The following is a 23,899-nucleotide window of genomic DNA, read 5'->3' as shown; positions in this document are numbered from 1 at the left end:
CAATTTCTGCCAGATTTATTTCGGAAATGTTTCCATTTACCGCCTTAGACCTTCTGATGAAAACCACTTCTTCCAGAGCACCAAATAAAGCACGGGTGTCAAACGAATGACTCTCTAGTTCAATCCCGTAGCTTTGCTGTTTTCTTGAGTTAGGAAGATAACGAGGAGACACAATGCTACGGATCCTAGAGTCTCTCCCATCCAGGAGGCGGGTCCTGTGAGCGGGAAGACCCCTGTGTTCAGGGAGGTCTGGATGAAGAAAGGAGGAGGGAGATGTGGGCACCCCAAGAGGCCCTCTAGGCTGTGGACAGTGAAGGGGACAGATGGAAGAGAGAGAGGAGAGGCGGCAAATAGGAAAGATCAAAGATATGACCCTCCTAGCTACCCTTTCTGCTGTGCCATCCCAAATCCATACAGTGCCTGGCCGAAGTGGAGTTTTTATGGAAATCGGTGAAGAGGTCAAGGTTTTTGTTGGGTAAATAGGAAGTAAAGCAGATGTGCAGGAGACGGGGGAAGAAGGGACAAAGGGAGACATCAGAGCCCTTCCTCCTTGTCCTTCGCATGCCTCCCCGTACCCCCAGAAAGAACAGAAGAATGGGGGAGAGGGGCTGTGTTCTCTCAGGGAGCAACAAACTGGAGAAAGGTGGCCTGCAGCCAGGGGTTTTCCCCGGGGCAGGAAGGCCCCCCCAGGTCCTTAGGACTCCCCACGCTGCTTCTCTACTTTGACGCCATTGCACCCGGAGTGGCGTCAGCTTGTGGCTCAGGCTAGGGACCTAACAACAATTTATACGTTTTTCTGTGGAAAATGCAAACAAAGTTCCAAAGAGCCAATACAAAAATCTCTTAAAACCCGGTCTGTACCTGCCCTTGAAGGGCCGCAGGTGCGAAGCAGGGAAGCCTGACTGACACGATGAGGTCCCCCGGGACAGACGGGCCACGGGACAGCTTCGGGAGCGGCCCAGAGCTGAGCCCCCCGCTTGTCACGGCCCCGCAGCCCCCCTGGCCCTGGCAGCTGTTCACGTGCAGCCCTCCTGCCTGTGAGCCGGAGGGGCTCCCCGAGTGTCGGGGCTGCTGTGCAGCTGTTCGGGGTCACCCCAGGGCACCCTGGGAACGTGTTTCCCCTGTGAACTCGGTAGGATGTGTATCTTTGCCTCAAGACAACAGTTTCTCTTTTGTCAACACATCTGAGCAAGAGCAGTTGCTGTATTCTGTCCCTCCCTCTGCATCCACCCATGGGAACTGAAAGGGGCTCGCCCCCTAGCCCAGGAGCGGCGACGCTCCCTCTGTGACACTCAGTGAGTCTTTAAACACCACCGAGTCCAAACCGAAGCCTCTAGAAGGTCCTGCGTCCTTTCAGTTCCTGATATTTTGGATTATTGGCCTCTCGAAGGCCCCAGCTTCCTTTCTGCACTTTCCCTCCATCAGGGGAACATTGTCACTGCCTAGGGCCCAGCCTGCAGCCACTCGTCATGACTTACACATTCATTAAACACCTACTAGAGACCCAGACCTCTAGGCCCATGGGCTCATCCCCACGTTCCCTTGGACCCAAGGGGGGGAACTGTGCTCATTAAATAATTACAGCATGTCACGTGCTATGCCATTCTTGTTGACGCGTGTGACCCCCTCTATTCCTTACAAAACGCCCACCGCAGGTATCAGTCAGTTCATTGTACAGACAAACAGAACCCAGACGCTAAGAGGTTAAAGAACTTAACCAAATAAAGAGGAAGAGTGGCAGCTTGATCCCAGGTATGTCTGATCCTCAAACCTGAGCTCTCGCCGCGGAGCGTGGCCCAGGAAGATGGTTCATCCACGTGGGAAAAAACGTGCACGGACGTGTCGGGCTCCTGGGCCAGCAGATGGGTCCAGGCTGAGCTCCGAGAAACATGCTATGACAGGTGCTGATGGTGGCTCAGGAAGGAGCAAGGGGAGGAGTGGAAAATGTCCTAGGGATCCTGGCACTGGGGGCTGGGGCTGGGGGGCAGTGGCAATGGCAGGCGTGTGGAGCTCTGTGTCTGTGTCCGTGACAGCTCATGACCTCAGGATGGTGGCAGCTGGACAGCAGGAGGAGACCCCGGAGCTAGGGCTGCCATGCCTCAGCAGGAAATGCCAAAGGAGGGCTCACACTGCAATACCCTCCTCGAGGATGGAAAAAATGGATAGGACCCCAACACGTGCCTATGGAGAAACCTCACGCAAAGTGACCTTTATGTCAACCTGGAGAGAGGTCTCGAGGGCTCTATCTTTTATCATTGGCTTGGCTTAAGGATATTTAAGAGCTCAGGTTTTACATTTATTTTGTGCTTTTTGCCGCCTTGAGGCATAAATGTTTTTCCGTGTTGCTACATACTCAGTATAATTATCATCTTAACGGCTGCAGAGTTCAAATTCCCAAAGTGGACGGCCCTATCTCTCTCATGCCACCAAAGGGAACCTGGAAATCTAAACTAAGAAAATAATTCCCTAAAATGAATAAAATAATACATGAGGATGTTTATTGCAAAATTATTTATAGTAGCAAAAAAAAAAAAAAAATCCCAAACTGGGAACAATGGTTATGTCCTGCCATGAGAGGGTGGTTTAGTACATCGGAACTCAATGCAATTATGCAACCATTAAAATGATAATTACACGGACTATGTCACAACACCGAAAAAGCACATTTGCGCCTAATGGGAGAAAAAGCACAATAAAATTGTATCCGTGTGTGTCTACAATGATGTAAGACCAAGTGTGCCCGGGTCGGGGAGAAGGTTACAAGGGACATGACAACTTCTATCAGGGTGGCTGGATGCCTAGGGATTCGTTTTTAGAAAATGTATTTGAATGCTGACATACCATCTTAACAATAAATAAAAGGCGATTTAAAAAAGAAAAGTGCGCTATCGAGACATATCGCTAAGAGTGCACACAAACTCTCCTTCCCAGAGGGTTGGAAAGTGGGGATTGTGCTTCTCTCTTCGGGCTCCTTCTCTGCAGGGGGAGGGCTGGGCCCCAGTTGGAGCCGGACTCAGCTCTCAGACCTCGTGAATGTTCTCCGGCCCAGCCAGAGAGCAGGCGCCGATGGGAATGGGGTTCAAGGGAAGAAGGCTGCAGGTCATCTCATGGCATCTGTCTCCATCTCCCCAGATGTGTTCCAAAGTATAAAGCCACAGGCTGATCACCAGCAGGTAGTGAGCGTGTCTCCTGGTAACTGGACCGGATTCTAACAGTGTTGTCGGCTTCCTTGAGTTACTGCCCCACTGTCTTGGCGGGCAAGATAGGCAGAGCACCACAGTGGTCCCAACCTCCCTTGCCCCTTAGGGTTCCTGCTGGCTCAGAGGCCTCTCGGAGGAGGGGGGCGCATGCAGATAGAGGTGGGGCCACCTCAAAGGCCTGGCCCTGTTGGGCAGCCTGCCCTCCCCTTGGGGATTCTCCCTATTCCTGGAGGCCTTCTGCCCAGAATGGAGAGCAGCAGCCGGCCAGGCAGGGCTCTGTTCATGCAGACGAGGGACCGACATGTCCCGGATCCAGTATTGCCCACTAGCTGTTCTCCTCGACTGCCCTCCTGAAAATGGGGGCATTTCTAGGGTGCTGGACAAAGGAGGGGCTCTGGGTTGACAGGGGCCAAGGAACAGGTGCCTCCAGCCATCTCCAGTCTTTGCCACCTGAGAACTGGTGTCGGGGTCTATTCATTCTCTTCAGTTCCCCTCGACCCTGGGTTGCCCGCTGGCCGCACTTTGCTCTGACATCTGGCTTCACGCAGAAAGAGGAGGGTGACTCCTCTCCTAGCTGGAGCTCTGGATGCAGGGACATTCACGGTTGGAAGGACATCAACCATCTCTGTTTTGACGCCCCGAGCAGGTGGGCCACCGCCACCTGAAGCCTGATGCCTCTTGCGTGGCACCGGCCAGCTCGCTCTGGGATGCCTCCAGGGGCGAGCAGCTTGCTCTCTGAATGAGCGTGCTCTGGCTTCCAAAAGTGGTGTCTGTTTAGGGATTTTAACCTGTTCCCATTGCTCCAATTCCTCCTCCTCCTGCCAGCAAATACATACACAAGGCTATGTTCTCTTGAGTCCTTCTTCGGGGGAACACACCCACTTCTTAGCTGACTTCCCGAAGGTAGGGTTTGGGGTCCCTCCAGCAGCCTGGTGGCTATCCAGGGACGCTGCCCCACCCCCGAGCCCCCACGGTGAGGGCAGAGGGGCAAAGCCACAACCTCTCTCCAGAAGCTCTTCCTTGATGAAGGCTGCCTGAGATCCTCTACAGACTATTCTAGCATCTTCACGTTCCCTCCTCTCATCCAGTCATCATAAAAACCCTCCAAGGTAGCCATGGCTGCTCCCATTAGGTCCACTGATCAGGTGGGGAAAACCAAAGTCTTCCACAAACAGCAAACCCCGGTTCAGGACTTTGAACAACAAGCTTGTCTGCCTGGAGATTTGCGGGCAGAGTCTGGGGGTTCTGGTCCAGATCCTGGCAGTCAAAGGGGCCTGCGGCTTCCTTAGGGGCTGTGGCTGGGCCCGGGCTGGGCCTGGCCTGGCCCTCTGTGCCTGGGTGAGTGTGCCCGGACCCCAGCTGTGTGGAGTCGCGGGGGGCCTCCAGGTCCGGGCCAGCTGCTCCACACCGGCTGCCACGCTGCTGCGTATGGTGCTGGGAAGCCCTCCCGAGCCACGGGGCGTCTTGTCCCTGTGGAGGCGGCAGCAGGCCCAAGGCCTGCGGAGGGTCGAAAATCCTGGGAACAGAGCCCCGGCCAGCCTAGCCAGCACCTCGTTACGAGGCCCAAAGTTGGGGGGGCATTTCAGGAACAATGTTGTTTATTTTTCTATTTTTAAACACGCTGGAGGTCTCTGGGGGGCACAAATGGAGTTATCAGAAAAGACATGAGTGAAATAAAGCCTCTAGCCAGCGGGTTGAGAAGGGCCCTTGGGAGCAGGACTCTTGAAAAGCTGAGATGGGGTTTGTTTATCTTAGACTCTATGACACAGGCCTGGGACCCGGGTGCCGGACAAACATGTCCCCAAGCCCGCCACAGCCTGTTCCCTTGGGTGCCGCCAGGGAACTCGGGCGCAAGCCACACTTTGAAAATGGGCCCATCGGTGTCCTCTGTGGCAGGGTGGAAGGACGTTCCACCTCTGGAAGGAAATCTGGATTCACTTCTCATCTCGGTGTGGTGAACAGTGTTCCCAGGGGCAGAGAGCCCAGTGGGGCGAGTGCCCACATGGCACCCAGTCCCAGCCCTCGCCCTGCCACCGGCTGGGCCTGCTGCCAGATGGCCCCACCACCTCCCCAAATTTCTGTCCCTCACCGGCATCGGGGCTGACCACTCCTGCCTCGACTCCCAGGTGCCAGTCACAGGGACAGGCAGTGAGATAATGTGTCTGTTACCTAGGGAGGGCTGGAGCGCGCATCTCACTGGATCCCGAGATGGCCCTGAGAAGGGGACTTGTCGTTCCCATCTGAAAGGTTAGGAAGGTTAGGAAGCCAAGCCTCTGAGGGTTTGGGCGACTTGCTGAAGCCTTCAGACCCAGGCCTGCCTGCTCCGCGATGCCAAGCCTCTCAATTCTCTCAAGGGTTACACATCTGCTCTTGGGAGGTCAGGGAGAAATCATGAATCATGTCCAGAGCCAATTAAAGGCCCAAGTGGCTTTGGCTGCATGAGAAATACCTTGGAGAAGTGAAAAGCGTGGCTAGAGGCAAGAGGAGCAGGACTTGGGGACAACAGGCCTGGATGTGTGTCTGACCTGGGGACCAAGCAGGAGCTTCTTCCCAGGGTCAGTGAGATGTGACACATGACGGGGCAGGGGGCCGCTTGCGATCTGCACAGGAAACAAAACACCTCCCCCGGGCTGCCCCCGAGGATGAGGGGTTGAACAAAACTCACCCGGATGAGCGGTGGGGCGTGCTAGCCCTGACCCCCTTCCAGGGGCAGAGAATGGAGGGCCCCTCTGCAGCACCTCCCGTCAGGACACACTGGGGGCGGGGCTCCCCGTGGCCACACCCCCGCAGCGCCTGCACCCAGGCCCCAGTTTAGCGCCCCATCATCCACGCCTTGCCCTGGGGTCCACATAGAAAGTTGAGGCCAAAGCTGACCCAAGGCCAGTCAGTCAGCAGAGGGAAAAGCCCCAAGGGAGCCCAGCACCCTTCCCCACCTTCCAGGCTTTCCTAACCACTTGTGTGCGAGGCCTGATCACATCCATCTGGAAGATAAAGGACACTGAGGCCCCAAGGTGAGCAAGGACATGTGCTCAAGGCCACCGGTGTCAGCCCCACGACCCACGCTGGGGGCCAGAGCAGGCTTTCTCTTGCTGACTGCTCACCCGCCGCAGAGCTGGCTTCCCACATCATGGAGCTTTTTCTGAAACCAGCCACTTCTTAATTCTTTGGCTGAATGTCTAAATACGGATTTTTGCCAATTCTGAGCCCTGCTAACTGATGAAGTTGTCAGAAAAAGATCTAATGATGCTTGAAAATGCAGGGAGAGAGCCAGCTGCCAAATTGCCCTCCCAGCTCTGACTCTGCCTCCGGGAGTCGGGACCCTCCCCGGGAGAGGAGGGAGGAGTCAGCGATGGGATGGGTGGGGGAGACTGCGGCCCTTCATCAGCTGTGTGACTGGGGTTGCTTAAACCCTTTGCTCCTCTGCCTCCCAGCTCTAAGTGAGGGTAAGAACTCCCTCCTCACCAGTTACCCTGAGGATTCCATGAGAGGATGTGTGCATGGCTTCCCGGCACAGTGCCTGGCACAGCACGGAGTCCAGGCAGGCGGGGAGGGCGGGGCAGGGGGCCCAGCTGGCCTGAGCTCTCCCTTGCGGACCCCAGGAGCGGACCACGGTGGCCGAGCCTGCAGCCCTGGGTCTTCTCTGGGGAGGCGCTGGGTCTCTGATCAGCACCCAGTATTTATTTTGGGAGTGGGGGGGCTTGGGATCCAGCTTCCTTCTCTCCTATGAGATGAAAGGCTCAGAGTGACCTCATGGCCTGGACGGTGGGGCTTCTGGGTGGGAGCCTGGGAGGCTGGGCTGGGGTGCTCGCAGGCCAGGGCTGCCCCTTTGTTCTCTCTTCTTGCTCAGTGGAGTATTTGTCCCGCTCTGGAGTCTGGGCAATGGGGGTGGGGCAGGGCTTGAGGACTTGGGATTCGGGCAATTCCCAGGCCTGCCACGGGAGCCTGAGATGCTGGGTTCTGGGAGGGGCCCTAAAGAAATGAGCTGGGACTCAGTACGGGCCTCCCCAGTATACGAAACACACAGTGTGATCTGTCTCCAAGGAGGGCTGGGGAGGGCATCGTAGCTAATGATGGGAAAAGCCATTCCTCCCTCGGTCACCCACGGTTCAGGCCACCAGCTCCTTCCCATGCTGCTTCCTCCTCTGGCCGTGCACGCGCCCAGATACGTGCATGATGATCTGCTCGGGGACCCTGACTTCATCTGCCCCCAGAAGATGGAGAAGAAGGAACAGACGTATTTTTGCGATTGTGTGGTCTTGGGTGGAGCTTTGAACTTCCCACAGACTCAGTTCCCTCATCTGTAGAATGGGACTGTACCTCTGTGCTTTACGGACCCACTGTGAGAATCATATGTAGGAGAACACGCAAAGGGGCTCATGACCATGAAGTACATCACTCTGGGCAGTAGACGTTTGGGGCTGGAAAGCAGAATTGCTGTAACCATCCAATCTGCTTCCTTTGTTAGCAAGCCAGGGAGAACAGCGGAGCAGGAGGGAGGGCCCAGGGCAGTGGCCTAAATACAGCCTGGGGATTACCTCTGGGTCCAGCTGTCCTGGCCCCTGCGGTGGGTGATCAGACACCCCCTCTGGCATGCAGCCTGCCCCTCTGTGCTCCCGGCTCTGCCCTCTGGCTGAATACCTGTGCTCAGAGGACTACCCTGAGATCAAGGTTAGGAGCAGGCAGGTGGGTCCTCCACCAGGGAGCCAACCTCAGCAGGAGCTTCCTTGGGAGGAGCTCAGACCGAGAGGCATGGCACAGAAATGGTCTAGTCTGAAGCAGGAGACCTGAGTTCCAGCCTTGGCTCCACCTCCCCTGCGACCTCGCATGTGCTGTCTGTGGGCCTCAGTTTCTTCAGCTGTAAGGTCTGTCCATCCTCGGGAGGGGTCCTGAGCTGGTAGCCATGCAAAGGGCTGACAAAATTGATCCAAAAAATGTACCAGGAAGACTCCCAGCGTCCAGGCACTGCCTTCCCACCATCCCCATCTCTTCTTGGCTGGACGGGCAGAGGCCAAGTCTCTCCAGGCATGCCATCTGCCATGGAAAAGGGGCTCGGGAACCCCCAGGCCTCAGGGCCCCCTTCCAGCCTTCTGAAAGAGGAAGCAAGAGGGTCATTTATAGCAGCAGAGATTTCATTGGACGAATTGCCTCCCCCTCCTTGACCCTCTGCTCTCCCAGCTGTCAATTCAGATAAAAATTCAGCTGGCCAAGGCTGCTGGGAGAGTTGACCTGCAGGCATTTCTGGGCCAATCCCCGGCCCTGGACCAGCCGCAGGACAGCTCTAGGGAGGTCCTTCCAGGGAGGAGTGCCTAGACGTGCCTGGCTACCCCAGTGGTCATTCAACAGCCTGAGAAGAGGGGAAGAGACCCTGGCAGAGATGGCCAAGTGTCTTGGGCTGGGTCTCTCCAGGTAGCACTACACGTCTCCCCCCACCCCAGTAGCGATGGATGTACCCATCTGGGACGGAGCACTTGGCATGGGGGTCAAGGATCTGAGCTCCGCCAAGCCCCCATGGTTTGTGATTCTCCTGTTTCTTCCTAACGCAGAATTCCATTAGCAAGGAAGCCCCCGAGACCTCACTCAGTGCACAAGGCACGGGAAATAATAACTACTTTTAGGGTAAACAGCTGAGAACCGGATGTGAGAACCCTGCTCATCAGGCTGAGTCCACAAACGTGTCTCAGCTGTGGGAATGTCGCCTTGGTAATGAAATCAACTGGACAAGCAGTGTCGTTTGCCAGGGGTCCTGGGGAGGGTGGGGCTCCCAGAGTCTCCTGGCTCAGCTGGAGGGTGAGGTGGGGACAGGAAGGAGAATCAGCCACCCAGGAGCTCTGAGGACACCAGCCCAGAGGAGCATTCTCGAGGCGGGGAGCGGGGAGCGGGACAGTTCTGGGGGCAGCTGCTGCGGCGCGTGGCATGTTCTGAGACAGCTACCGGGAGGGGAGGCTGTTTTCGTAATGCTTTACTGATCGTCGGGAATGCAGGTGTTATTCCTGGGTAAAGATGACGGGTTGAACACTTGCGTCTATTTTCACTCTCTCTGACACCCACTACAACTCCAGTGAAAGGGAGTTTTTTAGAGGCATCACCCACAGGAAAACGGAGAGAACGCAGAGAACAGCAGTGCTCTGACACACACAGGAAGGCGTAACTGACCGGGCAGGCAGGAGAGGGCCCCACCCTGAGCGCCCAGTGAGAGAAGCTGGTTAGCGGCCTTTCCTACATCCCAGGGTCCTTGAAAGGCTCTGGAACTGGAAGCACCTGGAAACACTGGAAATACACAGAGGTCGGAAAAGGACTCATTAAAAGTGTGTTGAAATCTTTGGAGTTCTAGTCCCCTCCGCTGGATGCTGGGTGGCTGGTCTTCCCCAGCTCCTGTACCAGACTGGAAGGTTGTACACTGGAGAGTCTAAGAGGGACTTTCTGTGTGGCGAGGGGTGGGGGGGTGGGGGGTGGGGGGGATCAGTCATGTTGAAAACTGGGGATTAAATAAATAGATAAGCAGAAGTCTGAGACCCCAGCAGCCCTCCTTTCAGAACTTTCCTGCCCTCCTCTCTCAGGAGACCTCAAGAAATGGTCACCCCGCACTGCTCTGTCTCCGGGGTCGCTCCCAGTCGAAAGCTTACCCAGGGACTCCAGCTTTGACATAGCCCGCTAGCAACCAACCCCTACTCTCCACTACAAGCCCACGGTTACCAGATAGCCAGGGAAGGCCTCTGACACAGATGATGGAGACCCAAGCAAGCTGGGGGTGTGGAGGGGTGGTGAGGCACCAAGGAGAAAAAATCGGATAAGACATTGCATCCAGGAAAAAGAAAATACTATTTTAAAATGGGGTGGGGAGGGGGGAAGGAGACTTTGGAAATTAAAAGCATAAGGGCAGAAGTGAAAAACTAAATTAAGGTTGTAGATAAAGTTGAGAAACTCTCCCAGAAAGAGGAGCAAAGAGATGAAGATGAAAAATGAGAGAGGAGATAAAAAGTAAAGGGCGATCCCTGATGTACAACAGCAGGATATTAGAGTTCCAGAAGGAGAGAACAAAGAAGACACAAGGGGGAGAGTTATCAAAGAAAACAATCCATGGGCACATCCTAGTCCTGAACGACAGTTTCCAGACCAAGCGGGTCCTCTGTGTGCCCGGTGCATGGGGAGAAGGACCCACACCACCTCGCATCGGTGGGAATTTCAGAATCCCAAGGCCAAAGAGAAGAGCCTGCAAGTTCCCAGAAAGAAAAAAAATCGAGTTACAAAGCAAGGTCAGGAAACAGAAAGGCTTTGGACTTCTCAGTTAACAACAGTGAACGCTAAAATGCACCTAAGTGCTGCTTTCCCAACGCCAGGGAAAATGACAACCAGCTGAGAGTTCAGTTCCATATAAACTCTCCATCAAGTGCGAGGGGAGAGTAAAGACATCATCAGCCACGTAAGGCGTATGGAAGGTGGCAAGACATTTACCTCTGCGAGCCCTTTATCAGGAGGCTACTAAAGGGGGCGCCTGGGTGGCTCAGTGGTTTAAGGCCTCTGCCTTCGGCTCGGGTCATGATCCCGGGGTCCTGGGATCGAGCCCCACATCGGGCTCTCTGCTCAGCGGGGAGCCTGCTTCCCCCACTCTCTCTGCCTGCCTCTCTGCCTACCTGTGATCTCTGTCAAATAAATAAATAAAATCTTTAAAAAAAAAAAAAAGGAGGCTACTAAAGGATGCGCCACCAAAACAAGGGGCTATGCAGAGAGAGGAAGACAGGGAAGGAAGATCCAAGGGAGACGTGACCAGAGTCTAGGACAACAAGGACCAGGCTTAGGGGGCCACCTGGCCCTGTCTAGAGCAGCTCTGAAGGCTCCAAGAGAAATTTCTTCGAGAAAGTGGAAGGTACAGAAAGCGTCTCTGTTCTGAAAGCCTTTAACTAGAGGAGATTTTTAGGTGATCGGCAGATAGGTTTGGTGTCGGCTTAATGATAAGTGCACAGAAACTTAAGCAAAAACAACGATTACATCCAGGAAAGGCAACAACAGAAAACGTGCAGACAGAGAAAAGTAACCGTAGTCTATTTCCTGGCTCAGCTCCGAGTAGCATATGTAATTATTATCATGTAAACATCGAATACTGATCTAATCAAAATACTTATATAGCTACATTGGGGGTGATGTGGGGGATGGGAGTCATGTGGGGGATGGGAGTGACTTGTGGGATGGGAGTCATGTGGGGAGTCATGTAGGGGAGGGAAGAGCTGAACCTCTTCTCTAGGGGGAGGTCAAAGGTTGAGATATTAAGAAGGGGCCATAAAGAGTACTCTCCAGAGATATGAAGGCAAGAACCAAGAACCAGCTAAGAGCCTCAAATGGTTTCTTTCCAGAGAAGGGAATTGAGGGTGATCCCCAGAGGGCAACTTGACTCTTGGCATGCATAAATAATTTTGATTTAAAAACTAAAAAAAAAAGGAAAAAATCTTAAATTAAAAAAAAAACACGTTCCCCTCCCTGCCTCTGCTACGCTGGTCATTTCTCGAAAGCCTGAATAAGCATGAGGACTCCTGATTTACGGAAAGCCTTGGGAAGGGGTTCTTGGCCAGCTAGTCTAAGGAGCCAGGCCCAGCCTATCAGCAGGCATCAAAAAGGTTCAGAAAACCTGGGGACAGCTAGAAACCAAGGATGTTGGAACCTTGGAACCACACCCACAGAGCCTCCTGACACCTCAGGCAGTTTCCTAAACCTCTCTGTGCCTGTGGAGTTGATGCTGGGGGGAAAGGTAGTGGAGGCCAGACTGGGCACAGACCACCTGCCCTCAGGAACCCTGGAGTGGGAACTGGGGAGAGGCCAGAGCATCGCTGTTCCAGCCTCCATCCCAAAGGCTGAGACCTTGGGATCTGCCCAGATCCTACCACCCGCCGTCCTGGGCCCGGAAACCAGAAACCCAGGTCACACTGCGCCACTTCTCATCCAAGTTTACAGAAAGCAAGATCATTATTTACAAGAACAGAAACATTGTTTTTAAATACACCAAAGAAAGCCGCAAAGAGAAAACAGAAATTTCTGAGTGAGAAGGGACCACTGTGTCCCCATCATCTGGTTTTTCCCACTGTCCTTGGCCGCCCAGGCCATTCTCCTTCCTTGCTCTCTGCTGACCAACAGACCCTTCCCAATATTAACCAACCCATTTTTCCACCAGTGAATCCAAGTTAAGAAAACAGGACTCTCTTCCCAGACCACTCAACCCCCTGAGCCAACTTATAGCCGTACCGGGAGCTCCCTGGGGCCCAATTCTCACAGCTTTTTCCAGAGATGTGTTCTGGGCAGTGTGAGTCATGCAGCTCCCATCATTGGGCCGGTAGAGGACACAACAGGGACGCTCAGGCCCCCATCCCCCATCAAGCCTCTCCTTGCTCATTTCAGGAAGCAATCTTCCCCCTTTGACCAAGATTGGAAAGACATGGAGGGAAATTTAGTCCTAGATCTAAATCCTCCAAAGCTGGTCTCAGGACCAGGGACGACCCGTGACAACGTGCTTGATAGACTGGTGGCGAAAGTAGAAAAATGACAAGAAGAGATGTATATGGAAAGAGCCGTTCTTGTGCCTGGGATTAGCTCCTTCTTGTATTTTTGCTCTAAAATGAACATTTTTAAAAAATGAAATGGTGGTGATTGTGGATCACATCGTTTTTAAATGTCCTTACTTGGCAAAATTAGGAAAGTTGGCATCTCTAGCTAGTTCTTCCTCAAAAAAAGAAAAAAAATTTATTTTGGAAATTATATTGGACTATGAAAAGTCCGAAGTCTGAGACGTACGTGGTCACCAACACAAAAGAGAGTAAGAATGTGTCACAGGGCCAGAACCACTGGCTCAGGCAGTGAAGAGGGCACCAAGCACAGGGTCAGTTTCTTGTTCATACCTAGGCGTGCACTAGAATATCCCAGCTAAATGCTTGTCGGCCCGTTTCGCGCCCGGCGTGATAGGGAGCTTGTGCTCACTGCACTCTTCCTCGTAATGTTGAGAAACTTGCATCCTTGGACCCAGGGCCACACCTGGGAGCACCTAGAACTAGGCCTCACACCTGCAGGGAAACAGGCTCCCCTCCCACCCCTTCCTCTCTGCCTGGTGTCTATTTGCTTCCTTCCACTCTGATTCATGATTCATTCCTCTTGTGACGTGGCTTGCCTTAGATCGTATGGCTAGCAAGGGGAGTTTGAACCCAGCCCTTCTGCTCCTGGCCGCAGGTCCTGTCCCCTCGTTCTCTAGATGTGGCAGTGGCTTAGTGTCCTAAATTCATGAGATGGTTCTGGCTATTCAGAACCAGTTAGAAAAGGAACAAAGAAACCAAAATGGAATGGGGTAGGGAAGGGGGGTGGGGGGAGAAGGAAGCAACATACAAAAAAGTCAACGTGATCCCAAGAAACTCTTAATAAACACTTATGTATCTGCTTAGAGAAAATTAAGGAGGGAAATAAGGCAAATTGATCGTGATGATCGTCCCTTGAGGTGGGCTTCCTGACAGTTTTTAATTGTATTTTTGCTTTTCTGTGTTTTCCTACAATGATCTGGTTTCTAGTCGCGCAACAGAATAAAATGAAGGCCACTTAGAAGGGTGAAATAAGTAATATTAAAAGTAGGCTTGTCCCAAGACCCTTTCTCCATTCCCAGCCGCTGTCCAGCTTGGGGGTCCAGGGCTGCAGAGGTGGCCCAGGCTGGTGCTCCCTGCCCACACCCCCGCCCACCACCCTCCCGCCACCCAGGTGCAGAGGACCACAGTTTAGCCCTGCACATGCTGATACACAGCACAGGACGAACACGCTGTCTTACCGACAGGGATTCAGGCTTAGAGGGAGAGGTCCTAGGTGGAGTGATGGAACTGGACCCTGACCCAGCCCTCTGGGTCCAGGCCTTGCTCCTTGGGAGCTCAGAACAGAGACCCCAGGCCAGACCAGGTTGTTCTGGGGCTATGCAGGATGCTGGCCCACGCGTCCCCCAGCACTCTCCACATCAGCCCTCCAGGGCGGGTCTTTGCCAGGCGCTCCCCTTGAGCCCCCAGGGGAGCCACCGTCAGCACCGAGCCAAGCCCTGATCAGAGGTGGAGGCCCTGGTTAGAAGTGGGTCAGAGCCGGCCCAGGCTCTGCAGTCACCCGGCCTGAGCAAGGTGCTTCCCTCTCCGGGTTTCAGTTCTCTGATGGGTAAAACCAGGGCAGAGAGCATTTGGCAGTGATAAGGCTGGGTGGCCTCCGGGTCTCTTTCCAGGCTTCACATTCGGATACTCTGGGACTGCCCAGTGACACTGTCCCCAACCTGGAGAACAGAGGGCAGAAGCTTCCCATTCAGGCTGCCCCTCAGCCCGGCCCTGCGTGGACAGTCTAGTTCTGAGCGACCTCCCCACCCGCCCCCACTGAGGCAGCACATGTGTGGGGGGTGGGGAGATGGAGGTGTGCCTGTGTGGGTGAGGGTGTGTATGAGAACAGGGGGTACCAGGAGGACAAGCTCCCCATTTTGTGTCTGGCACAGGCAGATTCTCCAATTATCTCACCTTTTTGAGTATTGGGCTCCTTCCCTCTCCGAGACCCCAGCTCTCAGCTGCCCCGTCCCCCTTCCCCTCAACACCCTTTCCTATTCCTTTGTCTTCTCTGTTCCTGCCTCCATCTCAAGTACCTGGCTCTGTGCTCTTTCTCTGTCTCTGCCCAGAACAAGGTCCGTCACTTCGGAGAGGCCACAGAACCCGCATTGAATGCGTGCTCCTTCCACCTGTGCGGTCTCTCCCACCACCCGCCCCACCCGAGCCCCTAGCCCTCTTCCAAGAGGTGCCCACAGCTCTCAGGCCCATCTTGTTCCAGACAGAAGTGAGGATGGCCTCTCATTGCACAATGACAAATTCAAACCATTATTCCTCTGAGATCAGAATGAAACATCAGGAAGCCTGACACCACCGTGATTAGTTAACCTGACGTCGTCCTTCTGAGTGCTGGACACATTTTAATTACAAATCTTAGACGTGATTAAGGAGCCCTTTTATGGTGCACCTTCGGGCTCTTCTAGGTGCTTCAGGGGAAGGGCAGGGCCTTTTCACATCAGGAACCAAAAATTTAAGATGGTACTTAAAGTTGGGAATGGGGAGCATTAACAGCTTGTGTCAGCACAGCCTTTAGAGTTCGGGGACATTGGGGAGCCTTGGGGAGCAGAGGGAAACAACTCCCAGCCACCCCCACCATTCCACCCATTTCACAGGTGGGTAGACTGAGATGTGGGTTTGGACAAGGACTCTGCTCTGACAAGGGCAGGGCGGGTGTATGTAAACTGGGTATAAGGGTTATGAGATTTGGCCCAGGAAAGTGGGGAAATCCAGGAGAAGATAGGAACATTTGGCCCACCTCTCTCAGGTCAGGGAGGATTGGCTCCACTGGGGGGAGAGGAAGAGAGGGACAAGGACAGAAATGCACATGTCCTTCTTTCCTGTAGTCACACCTGGAGATGGAAGGAGGCAGCTTGGGACAACAGTCACTGGGCTCCAAGTCCTTTTCCTGGCTTCTCAGGGAAGAAACTGAGAAGGTTCTCAGTCCTTCTAGAAAAACCCTAGTTCACTGAAGCAGCCTGAGCAGAAAAGGGCTGAGGAGGGGGATGGGCGGATGGACTGGCATGACACCCTGGCTTCCCCAAGGCCCAAATTGTTCTGCAGGGGATCCCGACCTTCCCACTTATCCGGCTTGCGGCATAAAGGACAGCAGAGAGAGCTGGCCGGTGCAGGTCCTCTGGGTGGGAGGGGTCGAGTAAAGGGTCAGCAGGAAGCTGACGGAGGGGGGCCCTAAGATAAGGCTCAAGAGGGAATCACAGACAGGCCCTGGAGCCTCAGCAAGACTCACCCCCTTCCCCAACGAGAGCAAGTGGCATTGTTTTCATGCACTTCGGTCCCTCACCTGAGAAATAGTGACAGTTGTCACACCTGTCCTGCCTCCGGGACTGATGTAAGGATAGAGTGAGGCCAGACGCATGTGAGAAGTGCTGGGAAACCATGCCCTGAGTGGTGGTCCACCAGCCCCTCTGGAGAGCCTGCCACCAGATGCCCCCAGGGCCACAATGCCCACCCCTCCCCCAGGGTCCTCCACCCCTCCGTGGACCCCAGTGGCACGCCCAGCCCCTCCCCTATGCTGCACTCACCCTCAGGGCTGGCAGGGAGCTGACCTGGTCTGTGGTCAGTGTTGCCTCCTTGTAGTACTTCCCAGGGGGACAGAGCTTCAGGAAGGTGTCATGGATGCTAAGAAGAGAGAGGCGGAGTGAGCTGGGGACAGAGGACCACGTGCCCCTCTCCTGCAGGCCTATCTGGAGGAAGGGGACTTACGATTGAGTGACATAGTAAAGGCAGTTGGACATCAGTCCACGCTTCTAGAAACATCCTTGAGGATCCAGTGTGCCCGGCCCACGTTGGGGTGGCGGGGGGCGGGGAGGGGGAGAGGTGTGCAAAGATGAGCCGAGTGTGAGGAAAGGTACGTGAGTGTGCTCTGTAGCACAGAATACACATGTGTTAGTCCTAGAATGTCAGAGCTGGAAGGGACATCTCTGGTCACGCAGTACAGTCCCTCACTTACAGATGGAGAAGCCAGCAGGGACTTCGGGAAGCCAGCGTGCCACCCAGGCCAGCTGCCCAGCCCCGCCCTTGTCCGGGAGAAAAGACATCACATGGTGGGTGTGGCTGAGCCCAGATTAGAGCCCAGCCGGCAGGCAGAGGAAGCCGGGGACCACACAGCCGCCCTAGCCCGCAGGTGGTCTCCAGAGACCACAGGACTAAGCCTCCGGCCTCATCTCCCCGCGATCAGTGGCCCTGCTGTAGGCCCACACCGGCCTGGAGGCTTTGCTTGTTAGGGACAGGCAGAGGGCGAGGTGGCTACGTGGCCCGATGGGAGGAGAGTGCAGGACCTCCAGGCCAAGAGAGCACGAGCTGCATCCTCCTGCCCTCCTGCCCCATCCTGTCGTGGCTCCTGGGTCATTTAGGACTAGCGACCGAGACAGCCAGTGGAGAGGAGACACGGTGGCCCGAACCCCAGACCCTGTGGTGCCGCAGCAGAGCTGTGCGATCTTCATTCCTGAGCCTGAATTTCATCATCCAGAAAATGGGCAATAACGAGGGCCGTGGTGGGGATTTGATGCGATGGGGCTGCAGGGCCTTCCTGTGACTGTGTGTGTGTGTGTGTGTGACTGTGCATGTGTGTGAGTGTGCATGCTGGTGGGGGTAACCACAGACTGGTGAAAAACAGTCTCTAGGGCCAGACAGACCTAGTTCAAGTCCTGAGTCTGCCACCTGGTAGCTCTGAGACCTTGAGCAGGGTTCTGATCCCCCCGCCCCGGGCCTCTAATCTCCCTTCACAAACACGAGACGAGGCGTAGAAACGTCAGCATGGTGCCTGCCTCTCCCGATCCCTGAGCCTCTCTATGTCCCTGTCTGTGTTCCTGTCCTGCTGCTCAGGCACCCAGTGCCCAGACTCTCGGAGCTCAGACCTAGACCTTGATGGGGGTGGGGGGGGGTGCCCTCTAACCGGACCTGGGTCCCTGGGCCCACCCTCTCTTCTTCCCCTCATGTCCTTCACACTCCAAGTTCACCTTCTCCCCTCTCCTCCTTTCCTGCTCTTCTCCCCACCATCCAACCTCTCACCTCAGCTCAGTGCCAGGAGGCAAGCCCCTGGCCAAGCTAATTCATACTTGGGGATGAATGACTAACAGCGCCTCACTGTCGCTGACATCGTGGTGTCTGAACCCAGAAGAATCTGATCGGTGGAAGTTAGGGACAGGCAACTCAAAGAAGAATTCAGAGGGTGATTTTACAGGTGGAGATTTGGAGATAGAGAAGGAGACCCCGGCCAGGGCCCTGATCATGGTACATGGAGGCCCAGCTCCAGGAGAGCTCAGAGCCATGATCTGTTCCCATTCTAGCCTCTCATGCTTTCACAGCTCACTGACTGGGAAAATGTCCTTTAGATCCCGGCCATGGGAGAGTGGCAAGCGCTTCAGCTGTGTCCGTGCTCCTGTTCTGTTTTCCCACCTCCTGGCCAGGCCACACTCCCATCTCTATGGTGCATCCCACCTCTCTTGCCCTGTGGTGTCCAGACGCTTCCCGTAGGCTTTGGTCCAAGGGAGATACCCACCGGAGACTGGAGGTCGTGACAGAGCCAGGTGGGGATTCGTCCCTCCCAACCCCTTGCAGCCATGGCAGGTGTTGGCCGTGTCTGCACGAGCCCTCCACCTTCCACAGCTCCAGCTCCCACTGGGCTCCTCAGGCCTTCCAGGCAGCAATGGCCAGTCGCTTAACTCCATGAGCTCAAGACCCCCAGCTGAGTATGCTGCCTGTTCTCCGATTCCTGCTGGAATGCTGCCAGATCAGTCAGGGGCACCCGTATGGACCATGATCCTTGTCCCACCAGCTGTGTGATCTGAGGCAAGTTGCTTGACCTCTCTGAGCAGAGAGACCTTGACTCCAATCCTAACTCTGCCCAACAGGGAGCTAATCCCCATCACTGACTCTGTGCTGACCCATGAGAAGGGCTGAAAACAGGAGCCAGAAAGGCGCATGGCTCTTCATGAAGGACAGGCTCTGTCAGCCTTGTCAGGGGCCCTGGACCTTCATCACCAGGGACGGCTCTGGCGAGTTCGGGAGGCAGCCGAAAAGCAGGGTATAGAATAGGTGAGGGGAAGCGTTCTCCAGGCAAGTGTGGGGGGCACTGCAGAGCACAGAGCAGGAAAGGAAGGCCAGCATCCCTGGAGGGTCCAGTGGCCCAAGAGGGGAGGGGACAGTAAGATGGGGTGGCCAAAGCAGCCAGCCCTAGCCAAAAGGAGTGTTTCATCACTGTCACCGTTAGAATTGCTGGCCTGAGGAGAGAAAAAGCAGACTGACTTTCAGTAAGCTGTACTAATTTTTAAGACTTCTCTGAGCCCCTGCAACGTTGTGGCCAGCGCCCAGAACAGATGGCTCCCTTGACCCCACCGGAGGTTCCCCACTGGGAGTGGCCTGCCATGAGCCATCAGCGCTCGTGGGCATTTTGCATGGAACTTGCATGAGTCTTGCAAGGAAGGAGCCACTCTCTCTCCTTCACTGATGAAACGGAGGCTCAAGGAGGAGAAATAACTTGCTTCGGGTTACACTGTGGTACGTGTTAAATCCAGAGCTGCAGACCGAAGCTCCGTTCCTCGGAGCCCAGAGAAGAGGGGTGTTAGAGGCTCTGCTGAGGGAAAAGGGTGATGGCCACGGCCACCCCCTCTTCTTATTTACCAGGTCTCTGTGCTGGGTGCACTCACGCACATTTTCTCAATTTTTCCAACATTCCTGAGGGACAGGTGCAGGGGTGATCATGTCTAAAGAAGGGTAAACTGAGGCTCAGGGGGCGTAAGGGGTGTGCCCAAGGTCATACAGCTGGAGAGAGCATGGGGGCCAAACCCCACACCGAGTTCCTCAGCTTGTGCTGCTGCACCCCTAAAGGATCCGCCCCACAGCCAGGTGCGAGTCTCCTGGCCCCACCCCCCCAAAGCTTTCTGGGGAGGGGTGCTGTGGGGAGGGCCTGGCCTGGATTTCATGCCTTCCCAGGCCGCCGAGTGGGTGGGCTGCCCGCAGATGAATCGTGGCTGCATCTCGGCTGCCACAAAATGTTCTCCTCCTCCAAATATGGATCAGCAGGCTCTAAATGGAACTCTGAATTAATCACTAATGGACTCAAGAGTCAAAGCCGTTTGAAAAACTCACACATTCAGCCTGCCAGAAATCAAGGAGCCCGGGCTGTGGCTCTCTCCCAGACACAGGGAGGGGCTGTCTGCAGGCTCTGAGGCCCAAGACAGGGGAGACCAGCCCCATAGCTCACGCTCTGCCACATTCCCACTTGTGCCTCAGTTTCCCCTCTGTAAAATGAGAGACTTGGTGACTCCCATTGCTCCCTCTGGTTCAGGCCTCCCATGGCTATTTCTATACCCTTCTCTGCCCCCTTGCCTCTGAGGCTCTACTTAGTGATATTCAACTGGGTCCCATGTTAGAAACACCCGTACCCACCCCGAGAGATGCTCATTCAAGGCCAGGATGGGGGCAGGACCTCTACATTCTATGAGCTTCCCCATCCCTCTCTTGCAGGCAGGACTGAGAACACAGCTCCAGTGCCAGGCTCCATCTCTCCTCCTCTCTTTTGGGCTCTGCTCTGGGGCGCCATGGGGTCAGTGGTCCTTTGCCCTACAGGACAGACTGCAGGCATTTCATAAATAGCCCTATCTTTAGCCTGAAAAGGTGGCTTTTATGATCTGCTCCTTTCAAGCTGTGTGGCTTGAACAAACCGCTTCATTTCTCTGAGCCAATTTCCTCATTTGCAGAAAAAGAGAGATAATAAAAGCATGAAAATAACAGCCAGCCCCTAGTAAGCACGGACCCCTGTGCCCGGGGCTGCTCTGACCTTTGACATGCATTTGATCATTTAATCGTCCTAATAACAACCATGGGAGCTTAGCTTCCAGTACTTTCATGTCACGCTTTTTATAAGTGTGGGAACAGGCTCAGCAAAGAAATGCACCCATAGTCACACAGCTAGAAGGGGCAGAGCTGAGCCTCCAACCCAGCCCTTCAGCTTCCGGGAAGCCAGCTCGTAACCACACTGCCTGCTGACCTTGACCCAGTGATGGGTGCTCCTGGAGGGCCAGACGCTAATGGCCAGGACAGGGCCTAGAGGCTGGGAAGTATTGGGACCTCTAGGGTGCCAAAAGGAAAGAGCGGTCCTTATGGCCACTTCAGCCTATGTGGGGGCTAGGGACAAAGTTTCAGGCTCCCCAAGCAGACCCACACACCGCCCACGATCGTGACAGGAGCAGTCCCTGAGCAACACCGAGAATTCCAAATGGCTCAGACTGAGTCAGGCCGACCTGGGCTCCAACCCCGGAGGTCTAAAGGAAGCCACAAGTGCCCTCCTGGGGTCAGGCCTCAGACATGGAGTCTGTGGCCACGGCTGAAGATAAGGACCCGAACGGCCTGTGCGCTGAGCCCAAAGAGACATCTGGAAGTCAGGGCCTTCTCGGAGAGCAATCCGATCACACGTCAGGGAGGGCTGACTTGGAACTGCTGTGACAGGGAGAAGCTGTGACAGAAAATCCCCACCGGCTAGACATTGAGGGTGGACAGACCCCTTCTTGGAAAACCCGGCCAAGGCAGCCCCAGACTGCGAAGGGGCTGGCCCCGAGACCAGAGTGTCACATGTGGTCTGACCTCCCGCTATGCGTCATCGGCAGATCTGGTGACTAGGCCTTCAGGCCTTTGTGTCCTCTGCACGGCACAGATAAGAAGGTGGAAAAGTAAAAAAAAAATAAAATAAAATGTGGGAAAGTATTGGAAGAGGGCAGAGGCACCCTTGTCCGGAGGCTACTCGTGTCTGTCAGTCTCTCGGATGCTTTCTTCAGCTGGACCGACCTCTCCAATGGCACCGTCATCCAGGCTGTATGTCTTTGTCACACTAATAGGAAAATCCCCATGTGTCTTTGGAGGCCACATAGGACAATTGTCCAAAAGTGACTGGGGTTTAGTCTCAGCTCCCCTGGGCCACTGTCTCCCTCGAGCACCACGTGCCATCGGCTCCCTCAGCCCCTGAGGTTGTCCCCGGGTGTGCGTCAAAGCCACCCCTCACCTTGCCAACAACACAGCCACGCTAAAGCTGACGCGGGCAGAACCCCAGGCCCCTGCAGGAAGCTAACCAGTGATCGGCGTGCGTGTGTGTCCTTCCACACATACTCTCTTCGTGTAGTGTGTGTGTGTGTGTGTGTGTGTGTGTGTGTGTGTGTACATGTAGAACCTTTTGTTTTACAAAAACAGAAGCGTCCTAGATACACCAGTATCTCTTTCCAAAATAACACCATTTACCTACTCGTGCTAATGGAGCATGCCCTCCAGAAGTTTCCTCAGACAAGATGCCTAAGAGGTCATTTTTAAAAATAATTTGCGTGTCAAAAAAAAATCGTTACTTCACATTCGCTCTTGATTACTCGTTTAACTAGGACTTCACTCTGGATTGGAGTTTTTCCCTGTGTGTGTCTTTTGTTTTGTTTTTGTTTTCTCTATGGAAGCTCTTCGCCTCTCCTCATGATCTCGGGTGTTCTGAAGCGTTATGATGACATGATCTAATGCAGAGTTTTAAATGCTCTCTTCAAACAGCCAGCGTCCCTCAGCTTCCAGTTCATACCCGACAAGTGAAGCTCGCCGAAGCCGGCCGGGGGCTCATCCCTGCCTGTCATGGGGCCTAGTGGTCCTGAGGAGAGAGCCTGTCCACTCAGCTCCACCCAGCGGAGCGCCTGTCTTGTGCCGGGCCAGGGAAGGGGTGCCGAGCGGCTGCAGGGCTAGAGAAGAAATCCCGTAAGACTTTTTCAGTCCCCCGCCCTGGACCTGGACGGAGCACCCACACACCGTGCCGTTCACACCTCTGTGGCCCGGTTGAGGAGGGCATCGGCCGCCCTCACTCTGCCTGATGCTTGTCTTCTGTCTGGAGCCTTCCCTGCTGGACGGTCACCTGCATGATGACGGGCACCGCGGGCTGCTCCCTGTTACGCTCCCGCGGCCCTCACCGTGTCTGACACACGGCAGGCTCTGAAGAGAGGCTTGGAGCAGGAGCCAGGGCTTAGAGCCCATCCCTGTTTACCTGTTTCCTAAGTCCTTTCTCCTTCCCCGCCAAGAGGCCTCGTTCACTTCTGCGATTCTGTGAAGAAATCCTGCCTTGAAGCGCCTAGTGGCTTAACACCTGAGGTTCCCCTCAGCCCCACTGGGGCCCTGGCATCCCGGCGTTGGGGTCTCCGGGCTGGGGTCTGTCTCTGCCTGCCGGTCTCGTCTCCAGGGCCCCACAGCGCCTGGAGGGGCCACACTCAGGGAACAGCATGTGACCCTACCAGGACAAGCGCTCAGCTCAAGGTGGGGGAAAGGGGGCCCCTCGACTCACCACAGGATCTCATTTCTGGTCAGGAAGGTCAGGGCCTACAACAAACCACAGAGAGAGGTGACCTGCCTCCTCCCTCCGTTCTGGCCCTGGCCCCCTGGGGAGGGGGTAATTTCAGGGACCTGGGGAGGAGAAGTCCCTGCTCTTATCCTAGACCCGGCAAAACAGAAGTACCCCAACCCTCAGGCCTCCAGCGGTGTCAGAGCAGCAAACCCCAGGCTCTGACCTCCTTGGGAAGGAGCATGCCGGCACAGACCTGGAGAGAGGGGTGAAGTCGAGACTACAGCCCTGGGCTTTGGAGGAGCGGGAGACAAACGCAGGAGGAGGTCTTGGAGGACGGGTCAGCCTCAGGTGGATGTGGGTTTAGCAAAGGCGATAGCGCCTGCTATGCTGCCTGGGAAACACTCCAGCCGCAGGCAAGCATTTCCCACTCATCCCACCTGTCTCTGGGGGCTCCCCTCACCTTTGCCCAGAACATTCCGCCTCATCTACCCACCTGGTATTCTTCCAAGTCCTCCCAGTGCATCTGATGCCTCAAACATTGCCCCATGCCAACCCCACGCTTCTCTCTGCCCAAGGGCTCAGCAGGGGAGGTGACCAGTGACCCAGTTGCCATGGTAGCCCACATTCCACCTTCTGCCCATCTACTTGAGCCTCTGAGTGGGCAAAGGGACAGATTCTCTGGGTTCTCAAGGCAATAGATGCCACCCTCCTACACAAAAAGGACAACCAGAAAGACAACCCAATAGTGGGATTGCGAGTCATAATATTGGCTGAAGAGTCACACTGGCTGGGTTCAA

At 55.0% G+C, this 23,899-nt stretch overlaps 1 protein-coding gene across 1 annotated transcript in view; it reads right to left on the bottom strand.

Moving 5' to 3' along the window:
• Positions 1-23,649, bottom strand: part of LOC111154036 (calcium and integrin binding family member 4) — a 48,615-nt gene extending 24,966 nt beyond the window's left edge. Inside the window, exons 1-3 of the mRNA XM_022513390.1 lie at positions 23,596-23,649; positions 23,103-23,137; positions 16,327-16,423 (exon numbers count right to left, since the gene is read on the bottom strand). Coding sequence (XP_022369098.1) covers positions 16,327-16,423; positions 23,103-23,137; positions 23,596-23,649 — 186 coding nt within the window. The remainder of the gene's footprint in view (positions 1-16,326; positions 16,424-23,102; positions 23,138-23,595) is intronic.
• Positions 23,650-23,899: the final 250 nt, after the last annotated feature.

This window comes from Enhydra lutris, unplaced genomic scaffold, assembly GCF_002288905.1.
Source record: "Enhydra lutris kenyoni isolate GAN:26980312 unplaced genomic scaffold, ASM228890v2 scaffoldscaffold35, whole genome shotgun sequence".
NCBI lineage: Eukaryota > Metazoa > Chordata > Mammalia > Carnivora > Mustelidae > Enhydra > Enhydra lutris.
This window is presented reverse-complemented; position numbering and strand designations above follow the sequence as displayed.